The 19895-nt window shown below is 50.4% G+C and overlaps 3 protein-coding genes across 5 annotated transcripts; 2 read left to right on the plus strand and 1 right to left on the minus strand.

The window, feature by feature from the left end:
- The first annotated feature begins 514 nt into the window (after window positions 1-514).
- Window positions 515-1303, plus strand: LOC118832126. The gene is made up of 3 exons (XM_036739558.1): window positions 515-577; window positions 795-854; window positions 1114-1303. The coding sequence occupies exons 1-3, from the start codon at window positions 531-533 to the stop codon at window positions 1301-1303; spliced, it is 297 nt and encodes a 98-aa protein (XP_036595453.1). The 5' UTR covers window positions 515-530.
- A 91-nt stretch (window positions 1304-1394) lies between these two features.
- IL11RA (interleukin 11 receptor subunit alpha) lies at window positions 1395-19348 on the minus strand. 3 transcript variants are annotated; one of them, XM_036738335.1, is made up of 13 exons: window positions 19169-19265; window positions 15677-15776; window positions 15317-15377; window positions 14855-15033; window positions 14557-14671; window positions 14332-14364; window positions 13993-14159; window positions 9404-9567; window positions 8038-8179; window positions 7770-7919; window positions 7486-7582; window positions 6990-7072; window positions 1395-1686 (listed from the first exon to the last, which is right to left on the minus strand). In XM_036738335.1, exons 2-13 carry the CDS (start codon window positions 15774-15776, stop codon window positions 1628-1630), a joined length of 1350 nt encoding a protein of 449 aa, XP_036594230.1. In that variant the 5' UTR covers window positions 19169-19265; the 3' UTR covers window positions 1395-1627. The 3 variants fall into 3 exon arrangements, with proteins under 3 accessions (XP_036594230.1, XP_036594231.1, XP_036594232.1); XM_036738336.1 differs by lacking the exon at window positions 1395-1686 and adding an exon at window positions 5334-5944 and having other exon boundaries at window positions 19169-19348; XM_036738337.1 differs by lacking the exons at window positions 1395-1686; window positions 19169-19265 and adding exons at window positions 5334-5944; window positions 17158-17267.
- On the plus strand, window positions 4198-4926 carry CCL27 (C-C motif chemokine ligand 27). Its single transcript, XM_036738339.1, has 3 exons — window positions 4198-4261; window positions 4555-4687; window positions 4797-4926. Exons 1-3 carry the CDS (start codon window positions 4198-4200, stop codon window positions 4924-4926), a joined length of 327 nt encoding a protein of 108 aa, XP_036594234.1.
- Window positions 19349-19895: the final 547 nt, after the last annotated feature.

Genomic DNA, 19895 nt, shown 5'->3' on the forward strand with positions numbered 1-19895 from the left:
CATCCCCTGATTGTGTCTCAGTCTAATCTTTTCACTGTCCATCAACCCCTCTCCTCACTGCCTCATAGTCCTCATCTTCTCATAGGACGGTTTTCCTGAGGGGAATTTGGGGTGCTGGTGGGTAGGGCGAAGTCCTGGCAAGGATCTCTTCTTTAGACTACAGTTACAGACGCTCCTTCACCCAGGCTTAGCTACTTGGAACCACCTATAATAGCTTCCTCTCGCCCTGGGCACCTCCTCTCTTCGGGGCCTCTCTGTTTTACCTAATTGAGATCCCGCCAGAGGCGTCTGAGGAGGGAGGTGGGGAGGTGCCGGTGGGGCCCGATCGAGGACCCTCCTTCTCGTCTACTTTCAGGGCAACTGCGGTTGGATCTTGGTGAAGTGTGGGACGCAGTAAGGGCCCGATTCATGGAAAAGGCGGGGGAGGGGAAAGGAAGAAGAAAAGGGTGGGGGACGTAAGGGTCTTGAGACCCCCAAAGGCCCCAACCAACGATGTTCACCTCCTTAGGACTACGGCTGGAACCAAGGACATGCCGGGGTTGAAGAGATACGAAGTGGCGCTGGAGGCAGAAGAGGAGTGAGTTGGGGGTACCGGGCAAACGGGCGGCGGCAGCGGAGGGGTAATGTTGGGGAGAGGGGCATGGGAAATAATAGAGGTGGGGAGGGATTATGGACTGTGAGACCAAGTGAGGAGAACTGGCAGGAGGAATGATAAGAGGACCCTAAGGGTCGAGAGGCTGGGCCTTCCCACCCCTCCCCCATCCCTTCTCCCCACTTGGCTTCCTTTTCTTTAGGATCTATTGGGGCTGTTTTTACTTCTTCCCTTGGTTGCGGATGTGGCGAAGGGAAAAGAGGTGAGGTGGGTCTGGAAAGAGTCTGAAAAGGGGGTGAGGGCGGTTCCCAGAGGTGAGGACTCCGTGGGTTGCAGTCCGGCTACATCTCCGGAGTGGCTGCGCTGCCTCATTTTCTCCCAAGATTCAGACCCTGCTGGGGTGGGGATACAGGGAGGAGGGCGGAATGTGGCCTGCGCCCCGCCCCTCGCTACCTCACTAGCCCGCCCCCAGTCCCCCTCCAGTCCAGGCCTCTGGAGCCTTGCCGGTGAACCCTCCACAGCGCAGCACCCCCCCAGAGGCAGAAGCTGGAACCCCTTCCCCGCCTAGTGAGCTGCCTGTCCAGGGGCTTGGGCCCCCACCCCTCCAGGCGAAGCAGTCCCCGCCGTCCGGCAATGCCTCCCCGGGGGACCCAACAAGCATCAGTCTATCGGGCCGGGGCTCAGCCGCTCCCCAGCAGTGCCGTGGAGTAAAGGATTTAACCTGGATCCTGACTCTGCCAGCCAGTCTCTGCCGCTGCCGCTGCCGCTGCCGCTGTTGGGTGGGGGGAGGGAAGAGGAAGGGAACCACCATGTGTGCGGACTGGGTTTGGTGCTTACGTTTCCCTTACCCCAAGGGGAAGGTTGTGGGTTTGGGGGGATCGTTACCCTTCTTCTTTCACTCTTCTCCTACCCCTTCGAGCTGCAGCAGTCTCCCCTGCCCCCCAAATCAATGTCATTGACCTCATGAGGGACTCCTCCTCAGTATCAGGAATCCCCCATTAAGGGGCCACCGGTCAGTATCGCCAATCGCCCTCATCAGTGATCCCCAGTTAGTACCAGCGGCCCATCAGTGACAGTCATCAGGAACACCCCATCTGTGAACCAGCATCAGGGAATTCTATTAGCAAATAGCTAATGTCATGGAATCCCTGAGTGAGAAACTTCTTTTGGCTTCAGTTTCTTCGTCAATAAAATGAGGGGGTTAAACTAGACGATCTTTAAGGGCCCTTCCAGTTCTAAATCCTATAATTCTATAAAGTGTGGGGAAATGAAACCCATCTACAACGGACTGGTGCCACGCATTTCTATTCATTCTCTAGCCTCGGTATTGGCAACTTGCAACCGCTACCAGCAATGGCCACAAGGAGCAAACCAACCTTTTTTCTACTCAGTTCCTGGAAAACTATTTTGGTTTAAAATTTTTTGTTGTTTTTTTTTTTTTAAGCAACCATTACTAAGAAGCTAAAGTAAGAACAGATGAACACAAAGTACACAGAACTTACTTACAAAATACATGGTTCTTAATTGTCCAAATTCGAATCCAGACTACTTTGAAATCCAGGTTTCTGGGCTTAATGAAGATCTCAACTCATCCCAAGGTGCTGGTGCACTATCCTATCTTAGTTAGCCTCACCCAATGCCCTATACAGCTGGTCATTAAACTGACCCAGATATAGACAGAATTAGAAGGAACCTTAGAGATCTTACCCAACACATGAATCCCTACATGTCCTGATATTACTGCCTGTTTAATCAACTCCATTGATGAGAACAATCAGGAGGAAATATATTTCACTCTCTTAAAAACTGTAATTGTAAGGAATTTATTAAGCAGAAATCTACCTTTAACTTTAAGCCATTTATCCTAGGTTTGCCTGGAGTTACGAGATGTCTAATTCCACCCCCACCAACCCCCTCCCTTTTCAGCTCTTACAATGTTTCCCTAAGTTTTATCTTTTCTAAGTTGAACATTCCACCATTCCTCATTAGAAATGGCTATATGAGTTGTACTTGTTCTCATGGAAGGTCATGACTAAGGTCAGGGTTGGGGGTCCAAAGTCCTTTTAGGAACCTCATATCTCTTTGTTCAGGCTGACACATTCCAGCGACACAACAAGGCCAGAAACTCAGATTTTCCTAAGGTGGTGTTCCTCTGTGATTAACTTGGCATCAACTTCACCCTTATCTCTTCTTGGACCCACCCTCTTTGCTACATCAAGAATGGAGGAATATTCTCCCCTTCCCACTCAGGTGTCCCCAGGATGTCAAGCCAAAAGCTCCAAGGGCTTAGATCCCTGCGTTCCTTGCCCGGATTCCAGGAAAGGGCCCAAATCAAGTTCTCTCCCTCAAAGTTACCTCACTTAACCCAGATCGCTGTTGTCCCTTATCACCCTTAAATCTCATAGCACTCCAACTTGGGGAATCCAGGGAGCAAGCTCCACTAGTTTGCCATATCTTGAGGAAAGACAAGATGCTCTTGGGGACAATCTATTGGAGAAGGGCATAAGGTTGGAGCTTGGGGACAAGGCAGAAGGACCACCATATTCAATCCTCCAGAAAATAATCTTTGAGGCAGTGTTCTAGTCTGTCCCCTCTTCCCACAGTCAGTGATTAATGAGCAGGAAAGGATGGGAATTAGCTCAAGTTTATGTCTAATTACTGTAAGTTACTGATAAGTTACTTTTTCCTGATAAGAGGAACAGGCTGGGGCAAGAAATAAAGGGTGGGAGAAGGAAAGGATCTGCCAGATGTGCTATCAACCTCAGTTTTGCATCCACATATGCATCAGCTGTTTTCCATCTGGAGCCTCCTGTCACAGGGGCTTATGGATAAATGGCACTTCATGTGACTGATATGATTTTGGATGCACTGATGGATGTCATGGTGATCATGAGTGTGTCACAGAATGTCACCATGACTAGGAATCCCTCCCTATTTTTGCCCCCTTCTCTCCTCCCATCAGGGAATAAAGAGAACAAAAGAAATCAAGTAATCTGGGAAGAAGCTGAAAGTATCTCAGGCCATGGGAGGAAAATTTTGCCCAGAAAACTATTAGCAACAGGTCCAGGACTAATAGGTCTCCGTTTTCCTAGCCCTAGGCTTCAAGTCTCCACTAAGGGGGAAAACCTAGAGTTAGCCAAGGAAAAGGTGCACAGAGGGGCATGGGGATGGGAACTCAGGATAGAGATATAAACTTTTGGATGGAAACAGAACACAATGACCTCTGAAGATCACCATCATCCAATGGCCTTTGCCTTGAAGAGACTGCTGGGAGGAAAGAAATGGACTCCCAGGTGACTAGCCAGAGAGGTTGTTTGGTCACAGGACCATAAAGGAAAGAAGCTGAGTCCTACCTGCCAATGACTCATCTGATGCCTGAGGGTCCTCCCTCCCCACTCCACCACTGAAGGGGCGATAAAGAGTTCTAGGAAATGGAACAGAACTTCCACACCCCAACCCAGAGGAGAGGGTGGAGCTTCCAAGAATGCCTTCTTCAGTCAGACTTTAGGTACAAGGGAACTCCACGCCTCCCCCAAACCTGTTCTGGTTAAAAGGCTGGGCCTCACAGAGTGTGTGCTACACAGCCTAAACTCACTAGAAGCAGCATGAAGGGATTGGAGCTAACCCTAACTCTGACCCTGCTGCTACTCAACTTCAACCCCAGGACAGGTGAGATGAGTGATCTGGGTCAAGACAGAGAAGTGAGGGAGGAGGGTTTGAAAACCATGTTGGGAGGGTGGTGTTCCTCTTGGAGGGGGTGGTAGTGATGGGCTTTAGGTTGTCAAATTGTCTTTTAGGTATTCAAGTGTTGTCTGCTAGAGTCTCTTAGATTGTAGGAAGAGGTCCCTCAGAGTTTTGGGGAGGGAGGTTCTCAGTTGTTAGACTGGAAGGATGCAGCTTCTTGGGTTTAGGGTCTCCAGTCCCCTAAGATCACACTTCTATTCTTCCTTTACCTCCCTCAGCACTACCCCCAGACCCCAGCATTTCATGCTGCACTCAAGTCTTTCGAAAGAACCTCCCCAGTAAACTACTTCGGAATATCATCCAGGTAGAACTACAAGAGGCCAATGGCGACTGTCATATACAGGCTTATGTGTGAGTCCAATTCAGATCCTGACTCCTGACCTTACCCTTTAAGACTCATTCAGACCCCTCCTTGCCCTTCTCTTGCTCTCCCAACTAATCCCTTATCCTGTCCCTTCAGGCTGCACCGAAATCATGGACTACCTGTTTGTATCCACCCAAAGAACCGTTCTCTAGCTCGGTGGTTGTCCCGAAACAAGATAAGGCAGAAGGATCATGGTCCTAGGCCCAGGCTCAACCCAACTCCTTAACCCCCTCCTCCATCCCCACCCCCATTTCCTCCAGTCTCCTGTGAGAACTGATACATTTCAGTTCAGGTGTTTTTCTTCAAAAACCAAACCCCATATATTGCCCCCTGGGGGTGAGGTGGGGGGGGGCAGTCATTTCCTTAGGGGCCCAAGCTGGGGACAAAGCGAATGGACTTAAGGCTGAACTCTGCACAGGAACCAGGAATTCAGCCCTGGGGACCAGACCTGGTGGAAAGCAGTCCCCTACCCATTGCCTTCAGGTAACTCTCTTCCCCTAATAAAGATGAACTGGACAGAAGCCTCTGGTAACTCAAAACATCAGGGAGAGAAACAGGAATGAGATGGGAAAATACTAGGAAATTACTTTCTCCAAGGGACACCAACACCTTCAGAAGAGTTTATGCCAAAGGTATGACAAAGAACTCCTAATTCCTTTTATTCACATAGATACATGGCGACAATACCCTGTCCTCCTCCAGCCTTCCTCTCCCACCAACATCCATTGGTGCCCACACACAAACACAGAGCTAGGAGGCTTACACAGGTATGTGTCCCAACAACCACAGTTGTATAGTCTTCAGAAAGCCCATGTCACCCACCTGACTTGTACCCGGGGTCCTACACATAGACACACAAACACACACGTGGATATTTCCCACATGTACATAGGAACACACCTCATCTTGCCTTGGATGTATTTCCATATATGTCCCTTATGGTCCCAGATGTTTGTGAGGGAAGTCTGCTCCCCTTACTCAGAGCCAGGGTTGAGGGGGCAAAGGGAAGATATTACATGAGCCCCGTGACTAAGGAGTTGTTCATCCATTCACTGAATAGCAAATATTGGGGATATTGTGAGTCCCACAAAAATGGACCCTAAACAATAGCCCCTCAAGACGGTGGAGTTGGAGGGGAGTCAACTGTCCTTCCAGAAACTCCAGCTGCCTTTCCACACTGGTGCTGACTGTAAAGGTCCTACCAGGAATGAGATCCTCCAAAGTTCACTACAGGATCTGAGCCACTATAAGGAAGCAGAAAAGGGAAGTAATTTGAGGAAGGGTCTCTGCAGGCACCCTTGGCCTATCTTTGGACTCTCTGCCACATTCCCAGACGTTCCAGAAGAAGACCCAAGCTGGAAGAGATGGGGAGGGGAGCTAAGTATTTTTCTCCCCCCACCCTAACCCTCCTAAGTCCTCAGGGCCTGTCTCCTCCTCTTTTTCTCCCTTATGTGTCCCCCAGCTCCTAGCCTTCCCTCTTTCCCCTCTCACACTGTACTTGAACTATTCTCTTAAAAGAGAATGTCTTTTTCTATTCCTCTTCACCTGTCCACAAGGTCCTGCCTCAAGTCCTCCAGTAAATTGTCCCTTACTGCTCCAACTCACATCGACCTTACCCTTTTCCAGCTTCTGACAACCTGAACCATACACTTGCCCCTGATCACACACTGTCCCATCTTGTCCTCTGTTCTGTTCAATTCCAAATATTGGTTATTTTCCCAACCAAAGTGTTGGGAAAACCTGAGGGCAAAACCTATCCATTCTGTTTGTGCATGGCTATGGCCCAGCACAAGGTTGGCAGCCCAGAATTCCAAATGTACTTGTCTGATGACAGTGGCCTCTTCCCCCTCTCCCTCCCTTCTCCTCCCACCACTGGAGAATATGAAGCCCAACTAAAAACTAAGACAACAGAAATGTTAAGAGGACAAGGTTAAGATCCAGAAAGGGTATGGGCTTGGAGAGTGGAGATATTTATGGCCTTACTCTCCAACCCCCCAAATCTGGGGAATCAGAACTCTAGTTAGAGAAGACAGACCCACCCACTTGGTTGTGTTTTTGGGGAAAGACCAGAGGATAGGGATGGGCTGAGCGAGATTTCCTAGGAGGATACGCCTCAGGGGATAGGGTAGATGTGATAAGGGAAATGGTAAGTCACAAGATCCTTAGAGAGCTAGGAGGTGACTTAACAGGTGGTAATGACAAGGATGCAGGTATGCAAGGGGTGAGGAGAAGGAGGCTCCCTCTTAGTTTTCAAACCTTTGGAACCACCTGTCCTCCTAAGGCACTCACCAGGCATGGTCTTCACCTGCACCATAGGAGCCAAGAATCCAGGCTTTGGGGCAGCCCCTTTTCTGCTTCCTCTCAGCCTCAGCCTGTGGTGAGCACAGAGTGAACAAGCTTTTTCCTGAGCCTTCCACAGGGCTCCAGGTAATTGGGTCAGTTGGGGGCAGGGTCAGTGGGTCTCAATAGCCTCACCTAGGAAATGAGGAGGTTGGTCCAGATCTCTAAGAGCCCATCATTTGATCATGTATTAAGAGTCAGAAGGATCTGACCTTTCATTATACAACTAAGAAACTGAGGCTCACTCAGGTGTGATTTGAACCCAGGTCTCCTGACTCCAGAACCAGTGCTCTTTCGCTATACCATAACCTAATATTCTGTAAAAGGGATGGGCCCATGGCAGGAGGCATCAGAGGGAGTCTGAGACCGAACTCTAAGATCAGAAGCAATTTGAGGGAATGTGATGGTGGAGGGATGGGGTGCTGACAGGACTGGAGTCACTCACCAGAGCAGGAGTGCGAGGGCCCCGGCAGCCAGACCCACAAAAGAGAAGACACCCAGAGACGCTACCACAGCCAGCTGCTCCAGGGGATCCCTGTGGTCTGGATGGCGGAGGGAGAACCCACATGAGAAGCAGCTTAATCCCACCCCCTCAGCAGGTGGAAGCCCTGGGGGAGATCTGGGGTAGCTAACCACCCATATTTTGCTGCTGCTTGTCTTTGGGGTCTATGTATCCCTGATGAGGCTGCAGTCTGTGATCACCCTGGCACACCCAGGCAGCCAACTCACCCATTAACGGCTGAGAGTCGGGCTGCAGGGAGGGCCCGGGCAGAACTCGTCTCTCTGGCTTCATCTCAGTCTGGGCCTGGGCCTGCGTCGGTGTCTCTGTCTCTGAGGGCCTCTCGCTAGGTCTGGTGCCTGGGCCAAAGGCAGCTGATGCTAAGAGCAAGAGCAGCTTTTGAAGCGGAGGGTCTACATCCAGAAAGCCAGGCCCCATGCATTGGGCTGCTCTCCACACCTCCCTCCTATCCTCCCGGGCCTGAGTACTTCCCCTCACCAGGACTCGGGGTTCCCCAGGCCTCCTCGCTCCAGTCACTCCAGGTGCCGGCATCAAGGAAGTCACGAGCGCTAACTCGCACCACGTGAGGCAGCCCAGCCACGGCATCGGTGATCACCTCCTCCAGCCCAGCTGGCTCCACCTGCAGGGTCACAGGGAGGGACCTGGGGGCATGGGGTTCTTTGGCAGGAGCATTCCGTGAGGGGGGAAGGAGCACAGGGAAAGGAGTCCTCTGCCCACATTAGGAGCTGGCCACCATGTGGGCCCTGGAATGTGAAGTCATCTAACACTGGGCTGGATGGATGGAAGTGAGGGGATGAGGGAGGTGGGTAGGGGACAGCCAGGCAAAGCTGTAGACACCTTCCCCTCTTTTCCTGCTCCAGCATCATTGAGGGATTGAAAATTTGGGGGGCAAAAGGCCCCCAGACAGAATGGTACAGAGCAAAAGGCCTGGGGGCTCTAGGATGGACCCAAATAATTCACCCAGGGCCCATAAAATGGTTGGTTGAGTAGCCCATGGCCAGAGCTGAAATTAACTTAGAATCTGGACAACCCAGGAGTCACAAATGTTAGTGCTGGAAGGGATTGAAGAACATGTGTATCAGAGAGTCCTCCACAGACTCTACTGCCTTATTTTACAGACAAGGAAACTAATTACCAGAGATGAGTGATTGGCCCGAGAAGAGACAGGACGTTCCTAGTCAAGCGCAGATTCCATATGGCAGTCTTCTAGCTCCCAGTTAAGGACCTCTCTCCTGACTGCCAGGCTCACCTCTCCAACTGCCTTTTAGACATCTCAAAACGGATGTCATATAGAAATCTTAAACTCTACAGGTCCCAAACTGAAGTCATCTTTGCCTACAAGCCCTCCCCTTTTTGCTAACTTCTTAATTGACCTGCAAACCCACACCCCCTAACTCTTCTTTGGTGTCATTCTATGTTGGAGTGGAGGTGGGTGACATAGATACTTTGTATTCTCTTAACTCACCTAGCAAATTTTTTTGGTAATTCAGTAGCAGCAGTAAGCCACAATCTGCCTGTTAACTCCAAAGTGGGAAACAAACCAAAGAGAGCTGGGAGATGGAGACCAAATCAGGTGGGATGGCTATGGATGTTAGTGTAGTCCCTGTCCATCCTGGACAGGATGCCTCCCCACACACAGGAACACTCCAAGTCAAGAAAACAAGATATACGCAGGAGAATAGGCTGAGCCCACAGGGACAGGGGGTTCAGATATAAAAAGACAGGGAGTTTGAGGGCACCTATCCTGCAGAAAAGGCTTGTGTTTTTCTGTCCACTCCATTTCTTCACAGGTCCCCCTTACCGTGGACTGGGCCAAATCCCTCTGTCCCACCTTTTCCCTTACCATAGACCAGGTCAGGTGGCGCACAGGGCGGTATTGCAGTCGGAACTTAAGCAGAAAGTGGGGTTGGAGGGGCCAGGAGTTTGGATAGGCCCAGCTGACCAGCAGGCGTCGGGGAGCCCCAGGAATTGGTTCCACTCGAAGTCCCTGTGGTGGATCTGGTCTTACTGTGAACATGAAGGCAGGGATCGGATCAGGGTCAGTGGTGGTGGGAAGCTCCACCTTGCTGCCCCTTAAACTCTGCCCTGAGTCTAGATCAGAGACGGTAGAGAGATAGAAGCTGGGATTGGGGGAGGTGTTGGTAGGACATACCAGGAAGCATGCAGAGGCAGGAACAGGGGTGTCACCGATGGTAGGGTTACTGAGGGATATGAGAGTGAACTGAAGCTGGGATTGGTTGTTGTGCTAGAGAGAGGTCAGCTTGTGTGTAGAAGGGTCTATAATTGGGGCATTGTCAGGAAGAGTCTATAAGATTGAGGCAGTAGCTCTCTATTTTGTTGGAAATTATGTAGAATATGTATCAATATATTGTATGTGTGTATATGTGTACGTATGCATGTGTATATGTATCTGTATGTAGTTTTACCGTGTCTTTAATATTTCATGCCCTGGTGTAAACACAGATTGGGTGTCCCCCAGAGCTTGGTCTCTCTTCTCTTCTCCCTCTATACTACTTAATTTGGTGAATCAGCTCCCATGGAGTCAATTATCATCTCTAGGCAGATGATTCTTAGATCTATTTATATAGACCTGACCTCTCTCCTGACTGCCAGGCTCACCTCTCCAACTGCCTTTTAGACATCTCAAAATGGATGGCATATAGAAATCTTAAACTCTACAAGTCCCAAACTCAAGTCATCTTTGCCTCCAAGCCCTCCCCTTTTTGATAACTTCTCTATGACTGTCCAGGGTAACACCACACCTAGGCTCACACCACCCCTGACTCTCCACTCTCACCTCCATATATCCAATCAGTTGTCAAATCTCGTAGGTTCACCTTCATGACTCCTCTTGTATAAGCCCCCTTCTCTCTTCTGAAGGCCTGGTGCAGGCCATCATCACCTCACACCTGCACTGTTACAATAACCTGCTGGTCCATCTCCCTGCCCCAAGTCCCTCCCCACTCCTGTCCATCCTCCACTCAGTTGCCAAAAGTGATCTTCCTTAAGTGCACCACTACCCCCTTTTGAATAAACTCCAGTGGATTTCTAGTATTTACAGGATCAAATAGAAAAACCTCTGTTTGATTTTTAAAGCCTTCCATAACTTGACCCCTTCCTACCTTTCCTATCTTCTTATCCCTTATACTCCTTCCACTCTGCAATCCAGTGATACCTCGCTGCTTCTCACACATGACACTCCATTCCTCTTCTGCAAAACCTTTCCCAGTCTTCCTTAATCTTAGTGCCTTCTCTCTGAGACTCTCCCGAATTTATCCTACTTAGACCTTGTTCGTACATAGTTATTTGAATGTTGTCTCCCCCATTAGACTGTGAGCTCCTTGAGAGCACAGACTCTTTTTTGCCTCGCTTTGTAACCCAGTACTTAGCACAGTGCCTGGCACATAGTAGGTGCTTAATGAATGTTTGTTGACTGAAATGTACTTCAAACTTTAATCCATTATTTCAATAATATAAGTGCTTCACCTGCCAGCAAAGACCCCAAACTCTCAAAATACCTTAGGAGATAAGAAGCTCTCATAAATTGTGACCCCCCTCCTCCCAAAAAAAGTCACTCGTTGGCTAACCATTTGGTAATGAACTTCATGGAATTAACAAGGCCGATCCTCCAGTGACAAATGCACAGAGGACCTCTGGGCCCATGCCTGAAGCGTCTCCTTCTTGGTAAGAGCTGCCAAAGCAATATGGGGTGTCCTCTATGACAATGAAAGGCATCAGAGAACTCCTTTAATGGAGGAAATCATGTAATATAAGCATATAAGTAAGGGATTTGGGGAAGAATTTCACCTCCCTCTACTGGAACTGTGTCTAAGGAAAAGAAAGAATCCTGATAACTGATAACCAAAACCATCACTCACTGAGTTCAGGACCCAGGACAGTGGAAAGCATGCCGAGTTTTGAATCAGAAAAACTGGGTTCAAATTCTGACTCTGTTGCTTACTATCTTGTAGGCAAATTATGTAGCTTTTCTGGGCCTGTTTCCCTTGTGGAAAATGAGAGGGATAGCTAAGATGGTCTCCTAAGACCCTTCTGGCTCTTCTATTATCCTCTGCTATTCAGCATCAGTGTCCTGCAGATGCATGGACAGCTAGAGACTAAAACAGCTTTGTGTGGGGTCTCAAAGCCAGATCAGGCTTTGAAAGAGGAAGAGGCAGGGAAGAAGGATGCTTCTGGTCCTTGAAGAGAGAGAGAGAGAGAGCAGAATACAAAATGTGAGCCACTGGGATGACGGTGTTTAGGTCAAAAACTGCTCTGGAGATTAGGTGAAGGTGCTAGCTAAGGACAAAAGGTAGAAAACTCAAGCTTCACCAGAGGACAGGACCAGCTGATGAAAGGGCTTAAAAAAAATAATAGGGTGAGGAAGAGCAGGTCAGGGATGAGGACAGAATGTTCGGGGCTAGAGTCAGAGACTCCTAGCAGATGGTGCAAAGTGCTGGCAGATACAAAGATGAAAGCAAGGTCAACCGAGGTAGAGCATGAAGCCTACACTATATATAATCTTTGGAGCCAAAGAGAAAACTAGGGGGTCCAGTGGATATAGTAGTGCCAGGCCTGAAATCAGGAAGACCTGAGTTCAAATCTGACCTCAGATACTTACTAGTTGTATGACCCTGGGCAAGTCACTTGCCCAGAACCCTGTTCTGCCTCAGTTTCTTCAACTGTAAAATGGGAAAAATAAAAGCACCTACCTCCCAGGGTTGTTGTTGTAAAGCTCTTAGCACAGTGCCTGGCACACTGTAGGTACTTAAATACTTGTTTCCTTCCTCCTTTATCCAGGAACTAAGGTGGTACCCACATTGGTCAGGGAGGCTATAGAGCAGAGGTGAAGCCTAGCTTGGAGCCAGAGGTAGGGGAGAAGGCTCACAGGGATGGGACTAGAAAGTAGCCGCTAGACAGACTTGGGCTCACTGTAGGCGTAGCAGCGACACCTACCGGAGGAATGGAGTAGAACAATATACTTGGGAGAACACCGAACTTGAAGTTAGCAGGAGACCCGGGGTGGAATCCTAGCTCTGGTCAAGTCATTGTCCTCCTCTAGAACATGGGGGTGATGACCTCTGTACTACCTATGTCATAGGGCTGACAAAAGCACTTAAACCTTAAAGCCCCATATAAATGAGATATTCAATAACAGAGGCTCACAGTGCCTGGAACATGGTAGGCACTTAAGCGTTTGTTTCTATCTTTATCCAGGAACCAAGGTAGGACCCCCGGGTGGTTAGGAATAACAGGATCAAACCCTATGCTTCATAACTCAGCCTCTGCTTGTGGTTTGATTTTATTCACTTTCATTTCTTAGTAACCCTTCTTCCCCCTTGAAACTTTCCATCTTGTAAGGGTTCGAGGAAAGGAAGAATCTAAGTTACTAGAGGACTTGGGGACATAGAAAATGACCTAGTGAGTGGCCTACTGTGGTTGCTGGGATACGAATTCTTAAGTAGAAAGAATAGAGAGCCAAAGTCAGCCAGCCCTTGCCTAGGGCTAGAGAGCCAGTACCCTCCAGAGTCATTTAGTGAAGGTGAGATATAGTTTAGGGGTCACTAAGGGGTCAGCATTTTGACAAGTTGGGGTCAGAATACGTTATATGCTGATGGAGTCAGTGGGAAGGGGATCAGTGACTGAGGAGTCCTAGGGGCTAACATGGAGGTCACTGGACAGGTATTCAGAAACATTCTGAGCTGGGAGGGTCAATTTTTACGAAGGGGAGCCCCAGGTCCCTCGTGGAGATGTGTTAATATAGTCTCCATGTGGAAAAGGGTTGTAGGAGATCAACAGATCTTTTGCACAATGATAGGATTAGTATGCATGTGGTATCTATCTTTTTACAGGGACAGTATCAAGAAAGTCATTCACAGACAACACTGTGGGAAGTGGGGGTTCATGTTTAGCGGGGTTCATAGGAGAAGCCGATTTGGAAGATTGTAGGGGATCGTGAATAGGATGCTTTGTGTGATGATAGAGTTGAGACAGCTAGATGTCACAGTGGATAGAATACTAGACTTGGTGTTAGGAAGATCGAGTTCAAATCCTGCCTCAGGCACTTAGTGGTCAGATGACTGGAAAAAGCCACTTAACCTCTCTAAGCCTCAGTTTCCTCAAAATGAGGGGATTGGAATCCTAAGGCCCCTGCCCATTTTAAATCTATAACTCTATGAAGGTCAGTTTTTGAGAGAATCACATGAGGTCACTCCATATGTTACAGGAGTCACTGAGGTCATTCTAAAATGTGCTGCTGGTTGGTGGGTTCTGCACCCATAAGGTCAATGTAATTGGGTTGGGGGGATTACTCATGGATGTTCTGTATACTAATGGACTTTCTTGCAGAGGGTCAGCATTGGGGGAAGGGGGTCATTCACAGATGTTTTATGATAGAAATGAGTATTTTAGGTGGCATCAAAAGGGCTTACTCACAGATACTCTGCATGCTCACATCCAGTAGGCGGGCACTGGCCCCCAGGGGGTTCACTTCGGTCACATTAATCCGATATTGGCTCCAGAACTCAGAGCCATGGACCACACACCGGGTAGCCCCAGGAAGTTCCGGTAAGCATAGCCAGGGATCTGCAGACAGTGCTGGCCTGCATATAGGGAGGAAGGGCACAGTGGGCACCAGGACTGTCCACTCAGGGGACTCCCAGTCCTACTATGGACCCCACACAAAGGCTGAGTTTAGCTTCCTGAAACCCTCTGCCCCCCTCAGCCCTCACCACAAAGAGCCCACCTGGGGATGAGAGGACCAGGACTTCTTACCTTCCTCTTTCTGTTCCAAGGATGATTTTCTTCCTGTGGCAGAAGGAAGGAGAGAAGGGATGCCTGGGTTATACCTCAGGGCTGACACAGCCTCCCAGTTGACATTTCCCTACCTGTAGACACTTCATAAGGAGGTCCCAGGGGTAGTTTGTCTACTCCCAATTTTCCCTTCTCCCCACATCCCCTGTGCCCATTCCATTCCCCTTTCCTCCCTGCTTCACACACCTGTAAGAGGCAATGTATCGTGTGGGGAGGCCACTGACCCGGCTGGGGCTCCAGGAACAGGAGAAATTCTCATAGTCTGATGCCCGGCAAGAAACCATGGGACGAGATGGGGGGTCTGTGGGAACAGGACAGGAGCTGAGGACTGCCCAGGGTGCCAAGTACTCCAGAATTCCTCCTTGCTATGGTCCCACCTCTTTCCAGTCCCTCACAGGCCCACTCAAGTCCACCCCCCCACCAGGGTCACACATGCCACCCCCCAGGTCATTCCAATAACCCTCAACTCCCAAACGCCACTCACAGCCTAGTTGGAGCGTCACAGAGCCTTTGGTCCCTCCATCCTGGGACTGACAGATGTAAGTGCCCTCGTCTCTGCTATCCACCTGCTCCAGGACCAATTCCCGTTGTCCCAACCCTAACTCTGCCATTGCTGTCCCCAGGAGTGCGTGGCCATCAGCCCGGTGCCAGGAAACCAGTGTTCTGAGGATGCAAGGTGTAGGTGGGGAGGGGTTGAAGGTAGAGTAGGATGAAGTTGGGGAAGGAGCATGGGGTGAAGTTGAGAGAGCAATCAAACATTTATTAAGCACCTACTATGTGCCAAGCACTATGCTAAGTGCAGGACAAGGGATAAGAGGTCAAGAGCAGAAGTCAATGTACCCTCCACCCCTCTCCCTCAGTCCCTGACTATATATCCCTCCCAACACCACCTGGAGATTTGAGAAAGTTATGATGGAGGCTGGAAAAAGTGAGGTGAGAAACTTACCCGGGAGTCACTCCTGGACACAAGAGCACGATGGTGTCTCCAAGTTGCCCGTACTGGACCCCTGGGGATGGGGTTGGCATAAATTCTGAGGAGAGAGCCTCCCCATGCTGACTCCTGAGACCTCCCCGAATTCCCTCCCATATCAGGAGATAGTGGTTACAAGGGATTCCAGAATTTGGACATTAGCTCTTAGGTCATGGGGTCACATCCCTGGGGAACAGGAGTTGGACATCAGCTCTCAGGTTATGGGGTCACATTTCTGGGGAACACAAGTGGGGGATACTGGTTTCATCCTGAGTCAAAGGTTTAACTCCCTTAGGACAGCAGTTGGGGGTCCTGGTCTATGCCATGCTTTCTCACCTGGGGGACCCCAGGCCTCAGGGCCAGAGGAAGAAACAAATACTAGGGCTGCAGCCACAATCACCAGGACCCTGCCCAGCCCAGAGCAACTGCTGCTCATCTGGAAGGAAAATGAGGTACAGGATCATCCCAAGGGAAGGGGCTCTCTGGGATCCTAAACCCCTCTGTGTACCACATGCTATTTCCTCCAAGGCATCACTCTTTCCCCCTTGCCTCCCTCCCAAGGATCTTTCTCTTTTCAGGAGGGAAACCAAGGTATAAAGTAAAAAACTGAGAGGGACTTTCATTTTCTGGAGCAGGGGGACATACATATGATACACATACACTCACATATATAAAGGCAGAAACAGACAATATATTCACAAAAATACACACACATACACACACACGATACTCATAATACTAATACATATGCTCACATACTGAGATAGACTTGTATACACATAGTCCCACCCCCTTTTCACCAACCCTCCTTCCCCCACCCCAGCCCCCAGGAGCCCCAATTCTGGGCTTGGGGCCGAGGACAAAAGCTGGAGGCGTTGGGGTCTGTGCCAGGCCCCCGCCTCCTCCTGACAACCCTTGGCACTAGGGCTTGCTCAGAATTTGGCATTGCTAAGGCAGCTCCCCCCACCCCACTCTAGCTTGGCCCAGCTCCACTGTTAACCCTTTCCCTCAAGATGCCTAACCCTGGAAGATAGCCAGACCCACTTAGGAAGGGGTGGGTAAATATGAACCCTAGAAGCTGGGAAACTGCCATCTTTAGGAAATGATCAGGTGACCCAGCATCCCCCCCCACCCAGCATCCTAGGATGGGTCTATCTGATGGGGAGGGGGAGTGTCCACAGATAGGAGAGAGAGCATCAGGAAGTGGCCATCTTCTGACCTCAACCCTGCTTATGCCAACCATTGTGAGTCCTTTATCTTGCCCTGCTCTGAGCCAAGAAAGCTGAGAGGAGACAGTCTGGCTCTAACCAGATCCTGGGCCACCCCGTCCCCTTCTTTTCTTAGTTTTGTTCAGTATTCACTCCTAGTAAGGAGCCTTAGAGGCTTAAGGAGAGGGAGGGGGAAATAGGGGAGGTAAAGGACTAATCAGATCCAGATGCAACAGCTGCTGCCAGAGGCCCAGAGACAAAAGGGTGATTAGGGGAGGGAGAGGGGGAGGGGAGGCACCTTAAAGGAGGAGGAATGAAGAATGAAGACAAGGAGAGACAGGATCTGGGAGCTACAGCAGGAAGGTGAATTGAGAGTGATAGAGATGAGTGGGGAAGGGGGGTAGAACAGAGAGAGGACTTTATAGAAAGGACAGGCTCAGATACAAGGCACTGGACACATGGAAATGCATGTGTCTGTCTCCATGTGTATACACATGTCTACATACTTGTTGACTGTATGTATGTGGACAGAGATAACCTTCCCCATGGAGTGAGGTATAGGGCTTCCATCATTTTGCACCCCCACCCCTGTTTTTTATTCTCCCCTACCTTAGTTCCTGGTGCTCTCTGTGTCCATGATCCTTCCTCCTCCCTCCAGCCCTCAGCCAGCTCCTGCTCTGCTTCTGTTCTCAGCTCTCAGCTCTCAGCTCTGGGAGTTCAAGGCAGCCCCCCTCTCCCCACTTCCCCTTGCCTGGCTCCTCCAATTCCCACCCCCTTTTCTCCACCCCCCCATTCCCTGGCAGAATGTGGCTGCCCCTCAGCCAGGCCCCCTTTCCTCCCCCTTCCCCTACCCCAGCCCTAGGGGTAAGGCCAGAGCTAAGGAATGGACCTCTTCTACTGCCAGGACACCCCCCACCACCACCACCATCTTACAGACTGGAAAGGAAGCCTCAGGTCTACCTTTTGCCTCATTTCATTACTTTTTCTTCTGTGCCTCACCCCCTAAAACAAGGGTGTTGGGAATGGATATGTGAATAATCTAGTAAGGGTTTACTGAGGCTTTGTGTGTGCCCACATGGGTGGGTTCATTTGTGTAGCAATGCATGTGTATGTCCTATGCATGTGTGTTGAAGGGCGAGTGTAACAATTCACAGGTTATATCATACTTCTCTCCCCTCCACCCCCAAAAGAGAACCCAGCTTTTAACTGGGATGTCGAATTGTCACCATTGGATTCAGAGAAGGCAGTGCACACACAGATCTGTACAAATGAAACCGTATAAGACATGCACTCACACAAATTCGCAAAGGCGTACAAAGACAGACAGGTACAGACAAGAAATCAATATAGATAAGCACTTGGTTATATAGAAACAAACAGATGCAGAGACGTACATTCACAGATACCCTGGCCCTTAAAAGACACAGAGATGTACACACAACAGAGAAAAATGTAAACAATTAGATACACATGCCCTTCCTTACACACAGATACACGGGCAGAAACAAATGCAGGCATGCACTCAACATTTCTATGCAGACAGACCAGATCACAGGAGAGAGATGGAGAGATACATACGGGACAGACTCCCCACACACACCCCCTTCCCTTTCTCCACTCCTCCCACTCCACCAGATGTTTCTCCACAGCTGGGCAGGGCTGCTCCCCAGAGGGTGAGAGGGAAGGGGGAAGGCCTTGAGGCTGGGGAAAGATGGAGAGCTCGAGTTTGGCTGATAATCCACTCCCTAAACTCCTCCCTCAGGAAACTCTGGCTGGTTGCAGCTCCGCCCTCCCTCCAAACCCCTCTTCAGGCCCCTCACAATTCTGGCTCAAGCCCTTCTCCCTCCCCTCTCACTTCTCTCCACCTTTCCAATCTCTCTCCAAATCCCCTCCTTTTCACCCTCCCCAGTTTACTCTTCCCTCTGCCTCCCCCGGTTTCTCACCCACTACCCCTTCTCCCTGTTTGTCTCTCCACTTTCCTCCACTCTTTCTTGTCTGTCTTCCTCTCTCCATCAGGTCTCCCTCATCCATCCCTGTCTCTATCTCTCTTCCTCTCTTTCCCTACTCATGGAAAGCAGAGGGGGTATAGGGGACGCAGAGAGAGGGGGTCCAGCTTCAGGAAAAGTCCTTGGCGTACCAGTCGGACACACACACTGGCACACTCTCAAGTTGGCACATCTACGCATAACCTACTTCGCACATAGTCTCCGATCGTCCCGTTACTCGCCCCCCACCCCCCCGCCCCGACATACACTCACAACTTGGGGTTCCCAGGCTTCTCATCTTCCCCATCATAAACAAGGTCCCCTCGTCTTTCCCCAGTAAAATGTCAAGTTTCAAACTCATCTCCAGGGAATAACAGACATAGGAGAAAGAGGGCAGACAAGGAGAGACAGACATCCACGCACACAGACACACGTGGGGACAGAGCTCAAAGGGGACCTGGGACTTAGGAGAGGCTGAAGAGACAGACACGCGCCGTACACTGAATACATGCTCTCCACCCAAGGCAAGGGAGACACACCCGGGCCCTCGACCCGGGAGAGGTAACAGCAGCGCAACTGGGCCCTGGGGGCGGCCGCGTCTACACCGCCCCCCGACCCACCGGTCCGGTCCTCACCTTATGCGGCCACGCCGCCAGCCCGCCCGCTCCCTCCTCCGCTACACAGTCTCCGGCCCCCCGCCCCCCAGGGCAGAGCGGGGCCGGCTCTTGCCCTCCGGTCCCGGCGGAGTTGGGGAATGGGGGTGAAGGGGTGGGTTCTGAGGCCCATTGGAGTCCCGTACTGCCAATCACCGGCTGCCGCCCAGGCCCCCACCCCTGCCCGGACACTTCCTGTCCCCGGAGCGGGAGGGGCAGCAAACTGGAGGAAGGGCGGGAGTCTGGTCATTGACATTGGAGATGGGAAGGGGCTGCCAAGGGAGCGGTCAGAGGCTGAGTGAGGGTCACTTAGGGTTGGAAAGCCAAGATTTCAAACGGATAACCAGGGGAGAATTGAAACTCCGGAGGTCCAGGAGCTGGGACTCTGGAGATCCGGGGACTCTGAAAGTCCAGAGGCTTGGGACTCCTGAATCTTGGCCAGAAAGCATATCCCGAGCACAGGGCACCGGGAAGGGTGAGGGGACTGTCTGTCCCCATCCACACTTCCCCTGCACCAAGTTGCCCCAATGGGATGTCAGATCACCCCACCTATGGAAAATGCCCTTGACTGCTGATAAAGGGAGTGAGTGGGAAGGATGAAACAGTCCGCTGTACCTGATGAAAGGACTTGGGGGAGAGGGCCAGCAGCTACCTGCATTTAGATAATAAAGCATTCAGCTCTTCTAGGGTCAGACTGACAGTCCTCCCA

The sequence above is a fragment of the Trichosurus vulpecula genome, chromosome 9 (genome assembly GCF_011100635.1).
Source record: "Trichosurus vulpecula isolate mTriVul1 chromosome 9, mTriVul1.pri, whole genome shotgun sequence".
Taxonomy (NCBI): Eukaryota; Metazoa; Chordata; class Mammalia; order Diprotodontia; family Phalangeridae; genus Trichosurus; species Trichosurus vulpecula.

Excerpts from the sequence above, each read along its gene's own strand:
- IL11RA (XM_036738335.1), bottom strand. The coding sequence starts at position 15,776 with ATGAGCAGCAGTTGCTCTGGGCTGGGCAGGGTCCTGGTGATTGTGGCT. Across the intron at positions 14,365-14,556 it reads CGATACATTGCCTCTTACAG|GAAGAAAATCATCCTTGGAA; the intron begins GTGTGTGAAGCA and ends CTTCTGCCACAG. Across the intron at positions 7,583-7,769 it reads CGACTCTCAGCCGTTAATGG|ACCACAGGGATCCCCTGGAG; the intron begins GTGAGTTGGCTG and ends TCCGCCATCCAG.
- LOC118832126 (XM_036739558.1), top strand. The coding sequence starts at position 531 with ATGCCGGGGTTGAAGAGATACGAAGTGGCGCTGGAGGCAGAAGAGGA. Across the intron at positions 578-794 it reads GCGCTGGAGGCAGAAGAGGA|GATCTATTGGGGCTGTTTTT; the intron begins GTGAGTTGGGGG and ends CCTTTTCTTTAG. Across the intron at positions 855-1,113 it reads ATGTGGCGAAGGGAAAAGAG|CGCAGCACCCCCCCAGAGGC; the intron begins GTGAGGTGGGTC and ends AACCCTCCACAG.
- CCL27 (XM_036738339.1), top strand. The coding sequence starts at position 4,198 with ATGAAGGGATTGGAGCTAACCCTAACTCTGACCCTGCTGCTACTCAAC. Across the intron at positions 4,262-4,554 it reads CAACTTCAACCCCAGGACAG|CACTACCCCCAGACCCCAGC; the intron begins GTGAGATGAGTG and ends TACCTCCCTCAG. Across the intron at positions 4,688-4,796 it reads TGTCATATACAGGCTTATGT|GCTGCACCGAAATCATGGAC; the intron begins GTGAGTCCAATT and ends CTGTCCCTTCAG.